The sequence below is a fragment of the Arabidopsis thaliana genome, chromosome 2, assembly GCF_000001735.4.
Source record: "Arabidopsis thaliana chromosome 2, partial sequence".
In the NCBI taxonomy this organism is placed as follows: Eukaryota; Viridiplantae; Streptophyta; class Magnoliopsida; order Brassicales; family Brassicaceae; genus Arabidopsis; species Arabidopsis thaliana.
In genome coordinates, this window is record NC_003071.7 from 11682748 (window position 1) to 11694940 (window position 12193).

General features: G+C 32.0%; 4 protein-coding genes across 4 annotated transcripts; 1 reads left to right on the plus strand and 3 right to left on the minus strand.

Annotated features, from left to right (window-relative positions):
• Nucleotides 1-1024: 1024 nt before the first annotated feature.
• Nucleotides 1025-2595, minus strand: AT2G27310 (F-box family protein). The gene has a single exon (NM_128290.4). It carries the CDS (start codon nt 2218-2220, stop codon nt 1207-1209), a length of 1014 nt encoding a protein of 337 aa, NP_180299.1. The 5' UTR covers nt 2221-2595; the 3' UTR covers nt 1025-1206.
• A 3595-nt stretch (nt 2596-6190) lies between these two features.
• Nucleotides 6191-6394, minus strand: AT2G27313 (uncharacterized protein; the record flags this gene model as incomplete). The annotated part of the gene is made up of 1 exon (NM_001336112.1): nt 6191-6394. One exon carries the CDS (start codon nt 6392-6394, stop codon nt 6191-6193), a length of 204 nt encoding a protein of 67 aa, NP_001325057.1.
• A 325-nt stretch (nt 6395-6719) lies between these two features.
• AT2G27315 (egg cell-secreted-like protein (DUF1278)) lies at nt 6720-7257 on the minus strand. Its single transcript, NM_201813.2, has one exon. The coding sequence runs from the start codon at nt 7204-7206 to the stop codon at nt 6844-6846; it is 363 nt and encodes a 120-aa protein (NP_973542.1). The 5' UTR covers nt 7207-7257; the 3' UTR covers nt 6720-6843.
• A 2879-nt stretch (nt 7258-10136) lies between these two features.
• On the plus strand, nt 10137-12169 carry AT2G27320 (NEP-interacting protein, putative (DUF239)). Its single transcript, NM_128291.3, has 7 exons — nt 10137-10224; nt 10307-10390; nt 10488-10637; nt 10734-10898; nt 11003-11056; nt 11194-11343; nt 11588-12169. The coding sequence occupies exons 1-7, from the start codon at nt 10153-10155 to the stop codon at nt 11882-11884; spliced, it is 972 nt and encodes a 323-aa protein (NP_180300.2). The 5' UTR covers nt 10137-10152; the 3' UTR covers nt 11885-12169.
• Nucleotides 12170-12193: the final 24 nt, after the last annotated feature.

Here is a 12193-nt window from a genome sequence, read left to right on the forward strand (position 1 = left end):
TGTTCACGTAAGATGATTATGGTTACGGTTATTACGGGTACGGTTTATTAACCATCAGTTACAGTTATAAAATTTTTTAACCTTAACTTTAACCACTATCTATGATTAAAATGATTACGGTTACAACAATTATGATTATATATGGTTATTGTTATTTGATGATTACAATATAGTTAATATTGAAGGCGAAATCTTAAGAATTACCCAAAATATTGTATTGCTTTTAATAAGATGAAAAAGTATATTGTACACCAAATTTTCTTCATATCAAGCAATGTAGCATTCCAACATATTTGTTTGAGAAAAAATCTTATTATTTTCTAGCTTAGATTTTTTCATATCTATTATTTACCTTTTTGACAATTTTTATCCAAACATTCGATATTTGTCTTTGCATATACACGATTACAACTATATTTTGTCTTTGCATATACACAATTACAACGATTATCCAACGATTTTGATACAGTTACTAATAATTAACGGTTAGTATTTTTTTTAATAGTAACTAATTTGTTTTTCAGTTATCGGTTACAGTTTTTAACCAGATTTAGTAACAGTCTGGTTACGGTTCGAAATGCGGTTACAAAATTTTGATCATACCTATACTCATAGTTGCAATCCAGGCAATGAATATGAGATGTGTTGTGTGTTTGCCTGTGGATATTGCCGTTTGGTTAACATAAAAACTGATTTGTGTTTTTTCTTCACCCAAACCATCAAGTCTATAAATCCCTAACCCACTAATCTGCCGGAAAAGAACCCCTACTAATCTAACAAACTGAATTGGGCCCTAAGCCCACACACGTTCGCAACAAACGGAAACAATAATTTTTAATCTATACTAAAAAAATTATTAAAAATATTTCCATAACTACCAAAAAATCTTCTTTGGCCGCCAAATTCCTTCACTGACTAATTTCCGACCGCAACTTATTTCTTTAACCAATTTCGTTTTCAGATTAGGTAATACGTCCAAAAGTGACATTTTAACGACTATATATATTCAAAACTTATCTATCATAAACAAACAAAAAAACACCAAAAAAAAATCAGTATTACGTCATGCTTCTCTAACCAAATATCTTGTATATATTTCTCAACAATTTTCTTTATTACAAATTCAAAGAACGAAAAAAAAAAGATGACAAAGAAATGTATGTATTATTGGATCATTTAAGTATTTTTGTACCTTTCTATAGTTATTTACCTTAACAAAATAAAACTCCACAAAAGCACAAACATAGAGAACCCAAAGATCATACAAATTGTGTCTTGAGCTTTTTCTCTCCTCTCTTTATTCTCTCTCCATTGTATCTTCATTCGCACGTATTCTTCATACCTTTCTTTAGCTCTTCTCTCTTCATCATCTTTACACGATCTCTTTCCATCTAACAACCCTTGTAAAATTACCAAACTATCCCTACCTTTCATACATTTTCCTTCTATGTCCTCTACTTGTAGCCTCACGTCCCTCACGTGTATTTCTCCTCCCACTTCCTCATCCACCTCTTTCCACGCTTCCGCTGACCCGCATGACACAACCGCCGCCACTTCCGCCGCCTCCGCCGTCACTACCGTTGAAAACCGTATTTCTAAATCCCCCGTTAGCCAGTTCCGCCGCGCCGACACCGCCTTTCGACTAGATATATTCGCCGCTCGTTTCTTGATCGGATCGATTAGTATCCAATTAAGTTTCATGCTCTCTTCCATATCTTTCACCCACGCTTCGTAGTCCCCACCCGGATATCGAATCCGGGTTTGGACCGACTCTTTCGGGTCGAGTATATCGACCCGAAACGGTGATGACAAGAACCATCCTGATTTACCTTTCTCTGTTTCCATCTCTTGTACCTTCGAGTATATAATCTCTCCTCTGTAGTATAAATCAACGGCTGAGATTAATCCCGTCGGTGGATCATGTTTTTCAGACTGCCACGTGTGTTCAGTGAACGGGTACGAGTCAGCAAAGAAAGAACGGTAACCGGAAGGGAAAGAGGAGATAGCTTGGACAACACGTGGATCATTGATCGAAGGCCACGTGTCGATGGAGAGTTCTTGCCAGAGTTTCTCTTCCGTGCATAGAGTTTGGAGGTAAGAAGAGGTTGTTGCGGTGGAGGCTAGCGTCGGACCATCGAGTCGGGTCAAGATTTGGGTTTGGATTATGTCAGAATGAAGAGTTGAGATTGAATCACCGTTGATGACATCGACGGTTGCCATTTTCTTTAGGGTAAAAACTATAAGAAGAGATGATTAAGAAATTAGAGAGAAGTATATATAATGAATGAATTAAATGACTAATGTAGAAAATAAAGAAAAGGATGAAGAAGGCGATGGTTGATCAGTCAACCATGGCTCTTTGAGACTATTCTACTTCAAGTTGAATGATTCTTCCTAATTTTCTAAAGTTTCTATACATAGTAGATACACACGCGTACACACACGCTCCATTTTCTTCTTTTTTTTATCACGTCTCTTTATGAAGTCTTTCATTTTTATCATAAGATTAAAAAGGTTCTTTTTGTCGATAAAGAAAAATAAAATATAGTATTTTTTTTCTTGTGAATGGATAAAATATCAGAGAACAAAGATCCGACGAGAAATGTTACATCAGTGTTTTATATAAAGTTTTAAAATAAATATATAATATTTAGATATCCATTATATTGTATATAGAAGAAATTTTCTATATTTTTAGTTATGTCCTTGATGAAAATGTCATATTTAACTGCGATTTAATACTGTTTTTGTAGTTTTCTATTGTTACATTTTTAGCTAGTATTCATGTATCTGGACTTGGATTGAATATCTCCAATTCTCCGTGCATGTATCAAATTTTGGTATGGCCTAAATCTGTATAATTGTTTCTTGATCGGGATGATGAACCTGACATTCCAAAAAATCAAGGAAAGTACGAACCTCTTTTTTTCTTTCTTTCAGTGATGTATCTTGTTTATAATTTATATATTATATACTCCATATTTTAGTTTATCAAATTTATTAATTTAAAATAACTACCAGTGCCTGTTTTTTCAATTCCGTTTGAATAAAATATAGGGTGCCGACAAAAAAAAAGAGAATAAACTTATCTTCGTAGAGAGATCACGTTATCTTTGCAACGAATTTCATATTTTCCACGTTACTTTATTATTGGTTGACTTTTCAAGCTTTTAGTATTTTGGTATATGAGGAAGTTGTCCGGATATCAAAACCAAAAGACTGGGACAAAACAATTTAGTTTTCATGGTCGGTTAAAAAGCTTTTAGACGAAATACTTTTTTGGTCTAGTCAGAGCCGGTGTTCTAATTATTGGCTCTCTTACATTTCTTTCTCTTTTGGTACGTAATGTAGTTAATAAAGGATGTAGTTTATAGTAGAGTAAGTGACACAGAATTTGGGCTAATCAGCCTAATTTATACTGATCATATGTATTAATTTCAGTGTGTTGAAATTGAATCAACAGTTGTGAATTCAACTGGTGATTTAACTTGAAAAAAACAAAATTGTTTTTATTATTTTAAATATAGTTAAATATTTAGTATGTATATTGTTATACTGTTCAAGTTTACGTCATTAAACCCTTTAGCTTGACGAAAAAAAAACCTTTAGCCAAAAAACAAAAAAAAAACGTTCAGCATATATATGTTCTACTACATTCCAACAAATTTATCATCTAAGGAAGATTAAAGAATAAAAATTTGATTAAAGAATAAAAATTTTACTCAAATTATTTTTTCTTACATACTAATTCATTTTTAAAATATAAGTTAAGATAAAATCAGTGTTTTGAATAATTTATTTCCTTCCCGGGCATGATTGTTTCTAGAGTGTTTCACTCATGTAGGTCATGACTCATGAGTAGTACTGAGTTTCACTCATTTGAATTAATATTTTTCTATTATTAATGTTTGGAAGATGATGACTATTATTTTTTTTAACATGAATTGAAGACATATTTGTTTAAATCACTTACGATTTCCATATCTTTAAACACCGAGCTGCATCCTAATACTATTCTCCCCCAAACATATTTATTTGCAAACTTTTGATTAGATCTGGTATATATTAGTATTGGTATAATCTGATATGTATTAGTATTGGTATAATCGCATTTAAAAATATAAGTGATTTTTATTTTCTTTTTACTCCCTCTTATCACAATGTAACAAAATCTATTTTTTTTTTATAATAGTTTTAACTTTTTCTTATGTTCGACCAAGTTCCATAATCCATAGTTTTATTTTATTGATTTAGACGTCGTGTAATCTTTAATAAATACACTACTGTTGTTTTTGGCTTATTTTTCTATTTCTTGTTAACATATAAACTACAATTTTATTAATATATATTAAGATACCTAACATATATGATAGTTTTGTTATTATTATCCTCTAGAAAACACGAAACATAATAAGATGAGATGACGTAGCGTAAGCGAGTTTCTCTTTGAAATAGTGATTAGTGAGTGAGCTGTTATTTTCGTGTTAGTTATTAGAAGGTGACAAAAGTAATATTCCTTATGGCTTACGGGTTGATTAAGAAAAAATTAAGACGTTTGACAGATATTTTTGCTGAAAATTCAATCATTTTCCTCAATCTTCCATAAATTAAGTAGAAGTGGAAACAACCTTTGTGTACAATTGCATTTAATAGAAAATAAGTTTTAAAACAATATTATATGTAGTACTCTCTCTGTTTAAATTTATTTGTAGTTTTAGGAAAAAAGTTTTGTTTAAATTTATTTAACAGTTTTTGACTAATTATATTTTATTGTATGTTTTTAATATGGTTGAATTAGTTGTAAATAATAATGCTTTTCTGTAAAATTTCATGTAAAAGAGAAAATTAAATGAAAATTTTGTGATTTCTTAATCTATATACAAAAACTTTAAACGACAAATTATTTCAAAATATTCTTCTTAATTTTTTTTTGAAATGATTTTACGCATGGAGCATATTTAAAAGGTTTAAGGGGTGATTAGTGACTTGACTTTAAGGATGTACTAAAATTAACTCTATTTTTACCAATCACACTTTGAATTTTCTAAAATCTTTGAGTGGCTGCAATCAATCACAGTCCCAATTTGCCTTTTTTTTAATTCCTAAGTCAAAATTGAATATAAACATACTATATAGCTAGTATAGTACATAATTTGTATGGTTGAATTTTCGTATTATGTGAAGATTAGTTCTATATTGATTGGCTATGGGATAAATTAATTAACGTTTCTGGTGCTAAAACTTTTATTAATCCAAAAAAATGAAAAAGAAATGTAAAGTGGAGGTAAGTTGCAAAGTGAAATTAAAAAAAAAACAAAAGAAAATGGGAAAGTGAAATATTAATTTTAATCAAATTTTTAAAAGAAGACAATTTAGAGTAAACAAAAGAAGCCATAACAAAAGGAGCCAAAGAAGAAACATAAAATCGCAGCCCTTATCCGAATATCTTGTCATGTGTTTTTTCAAACAAACCTAAAGACTAACAACTATTTAACGTTCATCTCCCTCTCTTATATCAGCGACAAGCTTATCCTATTTTGTATTGTTTTTTTTTTTTGTTTTTTTATAACCTTTGTTGTATACTTGTGTTTTGTTTGTTCTTTTTGTTATGATGGTTTTGTTTCGTCTACAATTCTACATATTCACCTTTTTGTTATCTCATCAAATATTAGAGTCATGACAATAAGATAGCCAAAGAAGGTAAACCTGAATCAACTCTTTCACAAGAATTTTACCGATTTCAAGTTTCGATGTAAAAGCATGTGTTTATGGTATTTTTTGAGGCCACACGTATATGTAAAATGTCCATTAGTTTAGTCGGTTGCTTTCATTGTTCGTGGCTTAAGAGTTAAAAATTCGAGTCCCACTCGGCCACTCCCATATAATATGTCCACAATTTTGTTTTTTTCTAATTGCCTTAATGTTAATGGTCCACAATTTATAATTGTGCTTGGGGCCACTTCAAGTGTAGGGTGAGCACTGGTGTCAGGCCAACTTGAGTTAGCAATCCAGTAGATGTTAAAGTTGCGGTTATACATCCATCGTTACAACTCTCTACCTTGCTCAAGAACAAAGTACAAGAAGAAGAACAGAGTAATAGCCTTTAAACCGGCCAACAACTTGTTAACCCGAACCAAAACCGGCTTCGATTTGATCTTGGTTAAAATGCAACCCGAAGCCTCTGCGTCGTCTAGAGTCTTTCACTTCCACTTAAGTTGAACCCGGCATAACCGCAGCATTCTGGATTTTGTGCTAACCCAAACCCTTTATTTGAAACATCTCTCAACAAGTTTGCATCAATCTTATGTGAGGCACCTTGTGTCCGCATAATGTGCACCGTTATCAAATGGCTTGTCATATCGTCGTCGATCTTCAAGCTACATATGATCTTCATTAACTTATTCTCATGAAGTCAGGATTAAGAATAGCTTGTGTAAGTGTGTAAATGTGTGTTATAAAGAGCAAACACTTGATATTAAATATATTTTTGTTGTTCATTCCCAAAATAGAACCTTTTTCTTATTAGGACTACTCATTCATATTCTCAGTTTCTACATTTAATGTGGTAGGACGCACCTGACACCGATGACTCAAGATAGTAAAAACATGTCATTATATATGTGGTTTTAGTTCTCACATATTTGGACCCCAGACACATTGATATAAGAGTTTTAAATACGGAAGTCATAAATAAGGAGATTTTGTATGAATATTGCTAAAAATTTACTTTATTGAGAAAACGTATATGTGAGTCCACATTTTAACAACAAAAGTTAACTTTAAAGCTTAGAATTGGAAGCTAGCAACTAGTCTAAACTTGTAGATCAACAATTATTCTTGCTTTTAGTTATGTGTAGGAGATTTTGGGACAATACGTGCACAAATATCCTTGAGGAGAGGAGGGAAAAACGGATTCAACGGAAACATTTCGGGCCAACAGTTGGCATCTAAGGCCGAAAACGCCTTGCAACATGCGCCTTCAATATTTTCAAATTTGCCGGAGAAAATTGATTTAGAGATTTCGAGCACACATCCTTCAACGTTGGAGAGAGACGACATACATTTTACAAGATCAACGGGTGAGCCTGGTTGGAAAAGTCCTGGAAACATCGGTGGCTTTTGCATTTCAGCTACTCCTTGTGTAACAAAAATGGTACCACAAAGGGATGCCATTAACAAGACTGATACAATAGCTTTGCTTCCCATCTTTCTTCTTTTTTCCTTTCGTTTGTCTTGGCTTTGGTTTAGACTTTAGACTTAGATTCTTGGGATGGTTTTAGATATGGAAGAAATTTTAGAATTTATAGGATCAGGAAACAAGATTTTAATCAATACATCGACAAGTAACAGATCAGTCTAAAGTTTTGTTTCAAAATGTAACTCATGTTTAGGTCCACCGTATTAATTTTTATTACATTAAGTTAAGTTGACTAATGTAAATGTATTGTGTTTACTAGTTCAAATTATGAAACAGAAGATGAGTAAGTTATAATATTCTTTTGACCCACTTAATTTTTTGGGACTTAATTTACTTTCTTTATGTAAAGATTGATTTGTCTAACCCCTAGTGAAGGTAGCTAAACGTGGTTCAAGTTCTATATTGTGGATTGGTATAATTACAACTGCAAAATTGATTAGCACATGTCATGTGCGTTCTATGGAGGCAATTGAAGTCAAATCACAATTAAAGATATAAAAACTTCCTCGTCCACTACAAATGTTAGGCTAATTTCATTGTCTTACAAATATAATTCTGTTTGTCTTCTATGTACACTTCATCTTCCATTTCTTTTTTCTTAAGAGATATAAGTAACTACTGGTTTTTGTTAATTGTTACAAATTTGGGTCTTTGGTTGGCAAATCTGGATCAGTTGAAGTAGAAAAGACTAGCAACTTGGTATCTTTGAAAACTTTCGATACAAATGTTTACATATCGTGAGTGTATAATTCCAATTTTATGGAATCTTCAAAGATAAAATGTGATTGATCCATATATAGATGTATATAAATTACAATCATGCTATAACACAGTCGATACCCTATAAGCCGAATACACCTAGGTAAGCTTAGATTATGAATATGTTCTTCAAGCGGGCCGACTGTTAAATTATCTAACAATTGGTGTTTTAGTTATGCAATGAAATGAAGATATTAAAGACACGAAGAAACTTGTGAAGAGAACAATATGTCATTGACTCATTATGTGGAGACAATAAGACGAAGCCTAATCGTCCACAAGAGTCAAAGATTCTCAAGTCGCGTGACGTGCATATGGTCAAAGACTCATGCTAAGTACGAGTCTCTCTCTGCCACGCAAAACAAATAGAATGCTCCAGGTCTTCTTGCCTAACATTATGGAACTCCTTCCACATAGTCAAATCAAGAGATTTAGCAACCGGTTCATGATGACTCGGCTCAAATGCAAATCCTCTAATTTAGAATAATGAATACTCAAGCTCCCAACTCTTTCATATGGCACAACAAACTCAGTGTGTAGGGTAAAAATAACTCCCCATTTTCAGTAACCCCAACTAGTTTTCTCAAAAAGTAAAATCTAACAAGTTGCGGAAGACAAAAGATAAGATTAAGAATAACTTGTGTTATCATGAGTCATGACCAACACTTGATATAGAATATTTGTTTTGTTGTTCATTCCCAAAATAGAACCTTTTTATTATTAGGACTACTGATTCATATTCTCATTTTCGGCACTAAATGTGGTGGAATGCACCTGACACCTATGACTTAATTTAAGAAAGTGTTAGGTGCAATGCTGAAACCGATGATGTGGCGTTCGTCGTCGAGGATATCGAGTCTCTCGGTGGAGCTTGCACCGGGGAGGTCAGAGAAGACTTGGAATTGACGGAGGCTACCAAAAAAGTTGCTCATTTTGAGTTTTTCCGAGTTTGATCCTTCCTGGAAACAAAACTCAAATGTGATTTTGTTTTATAGTATGGGTAGATATATGAGTTTTGAATATTCAACATCAGAGCCAAATACCCCAAAACTTAAAAGTGATATAACCATATATCTAATCACTTGAAAGATTTGATGAACAAGCAGAAAGAGCAACTTTTTTGGATGAAAAGTATTGTATTGCTTTTGCATTGATATGATCTTCAATATACAAAGCGAAAGTCGGATCCATTTTAGTATTTTCATCACGAGGATGATATGCATCTTTACATCATGTGATACATATAAACATGGAGAAATTTTTATTAAAATGTTTGCTAATTGAAGATTGATGGTGTCATTAGGGATTGATAAGCGGGTCGGGGTAACGTTGAGTGCGACCATTGTAGGGAAGGAATGCCCTTCTGACCAAACTGGATACATATCACTTTGCACAACTTGAACTACTAGCGAAAGAATGAAATTAGTTGGAAGATACATTTCTAATACAAAACTACAATTCTGTCAAGTAAATGACAATATAAGGGGTTTCGGAGAAGCACACCTTTTGCTTCCTCATTCCTAATGGTCATAGAGAAGACGGTAGTTTTCATTTTTTTTGGGGATACACACAACATATATCTCTGAAGAATATGATTGCCTCTTAGTTCACTGATCATATAGAAGCATATAAAGAAAAATCAAGTTGCTTTGGTCTAGTGGTAAAGGAGAGAAAAGCTTCTGCCACCTGGATTTGAGTATTATTGGCCACCGGAGTTCGAATATAAACCTTTACGATCACCTGAGTTATAAAAAAAACACACACACAAGGAAAAATGTATGAAAAAACAATAATCACTGAGAAATGCATTTAAAACTTTTACAAACAACTGATTCGATTTATTAAATTAATTTTGTTTCTTACAATGTTTTGGAATAAAATAATCCTTACAATAATTCGATTTATTAAAGACAAAAAAAACTAGAATCAAAGCTAACATGATAGAGAGAACTTGCTTCGAGGGATAGCCGAGAGAAATCCCGATGAGGCCAAAGATCATCCGTACTAGTGGCAAATTACCATAGATTGGTCAAAACAATTATTAGTCAAAATAGCAATAAGTTTGACTCTTTTGGTTTGATATGACTAGCAAAAAAGATATTAGTCAAAATAGCAACACATTTTTTAGTATTTGACTCAAATCAGTATATATATAGCTATATTTATAAGTGGACAAAATGTAAATAAATTTAACAATGAGTTTACATCTAGTGCTCTGTCTGTTTTCTTATTTGCTTTTAACACAAGTGGCCGAAGGAAACATTGATGTGAGATTTTATAACTTTTGGTTTGTTTTCATCATTCTCTAAAATTTGGTGTTTTCAATTTCTTAAGAACTTTTTTTTGCAGTCAATTTTAAAAGATTTCGATTGTGTTGATATATACAAACAACCGGCTTTCCAACATCCATTGTTGAAACACCACAAGATTCAGGTATAGTGAAATACAGTTTCTGTAATAGAGCATAGTTAATCTTGTAGTTCTATATATAATATTTCTTAATCTTGTTATTCTTGTGCTATGGTTTTAGGAAAAATTCAGTTCAAATGAAAAGCTTAAAAGAAAAGATGAATATCAACCAAATGAAAAATATTGTCCAAAAGGAACTGTACCAATTTTAAGACAGAGAAATGGAACTGAGAGCTTTCATCCTGACACAGTCGAATATCCTGGCCAACATGTATAAATTTCACATCACAAAAAATAGCGTTTTTCTCCTTATTTCTAGTGTTGTGTAATGAAACATTACACTCCTTATTTTTCACGTGGTAAACAGTTTGCAGTACTCGAAAATATGTTAGATGGGAGCATCTATCGAGGAGCAGACGCTCTGATAAGTCTTCATAATTTAACTCTACTGAATAACCAATACAGTAAAGATCAAATCTGGTTAGAGAATGGACCTCGTGATCAACTCAATAGCATACAATTTGGTTTGGCGGTAAGTTGTTAACAAAATGTGTACTTCATATTAATTATTTAGTAATTTCATACTTATATTCAAATATCTAAAGTGTTTTCATGAATTTCAAAATTTTGATACAGGTGCATCCAAGATTATATGGCGACAGTTTAACGCGATTTACAATATACTGGACAGTGAGTAAATTCATTATTTTCTCAATTATGGCAAACCAATAAATACAATAGTTCTTTTCTTTTCTTTTTTATAATTAAAAACCAATAATCCATGATTATAAAATTAAAATAATACTTTACTCTTTTTATTTCATTAGGGAGATGGCTATAAAAGAACTGGATGCTATAATACAAAATGTCCTGGATTCGTTATTGTTTCTCGAGTTCCCTTGATTGGAACAATTTTTGCTGATACTTCTGTTTATGGTGGTAACGAAACAGTTTATACTAATCCGAAAGTTTTTCAGGTAAAAAATTATCTACTTCATATATGTTCAATAATTTATTTCACGAGAATTTTGGAATCTCTATTTTTATAACGTAGGTTATAATTTTAAATTTTAAATTAGGCTTTGAAATACTCCAATCCATCCTAATTAGAATTTCTTGAAATTTTTAAGATTCCTTGAGTGTTTCTTCTTCAAATCACATATATACTTATAAATTTCACAGATTTTGTTTTAAGTCTTTTTCTGTTTTAAAATTATTTAGGATGGTTTCAGCGGAAACTGGATACTAAGAATATTTGACCGAGTTGTTGGTTACTGGCCTAAAGAGTTATTTACTCACTTAAACAAAGGAGCTTCTTTGGTACGCTTTGGAGGAAATACATTTCCATCTCCGGACGGATTTAGTCCCCCAATGGGAAATGGATATTTTCCGTCTCACGATTTTTATAAAAGTTCACATTTTTCAAAGGTCAAAGTTAAGAATTCGAACTATGAAACCATTGATTTTGAAAAACAGAGAACAAGACGTTATGCAGATTCTTACCAATTTATAGACTAACGTATTGGGGTTATAACCAGCATAATAGAGTATCCTTCTCTTATGGAGGACCAGGTGGACAATGTGGTACTTGATGATCAATAAATCAAATATGTATCAACCAAAGCTATATCAAATTTGCAAGAGAAATAAACTATATCCATGTTGTTGTGTATGACAAGTATTTTAAATATTTATAAGGCATTCAGGTGGACAAAGATATATAAACTACCTCTTCCAATACAAATCTTAGGCTAATTTCGTTTTCTTACAAACATCTTTGTTTTATCATTCCAATTTTATGAAATCTTCAGAAATAAAATGTGGTTC

What these genes read in the sequence shown, in the direction of transcription:
- AT2G27310 (NM_128290.4), bottom strand. Translation starts at nt 2,220, where the DNA reads ATGGCAACCGTCGATGTCATCAACGGTGATTCAATCTCAACTCTTCAT.
- AT2G27315 (NM_201813.2), bottom strand. Translation starts at nt 7,206, where the DNA reads ATGGGAAGCAAAGCTATTGTATCAGTCTTGTTAATGGCATCCCTTTGT.
- AT2G27320 (NM_128291.3), top strand. Translation starts at nt 10,153, where the DNA reads ATGAGTTTACATCTAGTGCTCTGTCTGTTTTCTTATTTGCTTTTAACA. An exon ending in TGAAACACCACAAGATTCAG is followed by an intron (nt 10,391 to 10,487) that starts GTATAGTGAAAT and finishes CTATGGTTTTAG; the next exon opens with GAAAAATTCAGTTCAAATGA. An exon ending in GCATACAATTTGGTTTGGCG is followed by an intron (nt 10,899 to 11,002) that starts GTAAGTTGTTAA and finishes ATTTTGATACAG; the next exon opens with GTGCATCCAAGATTATATGG.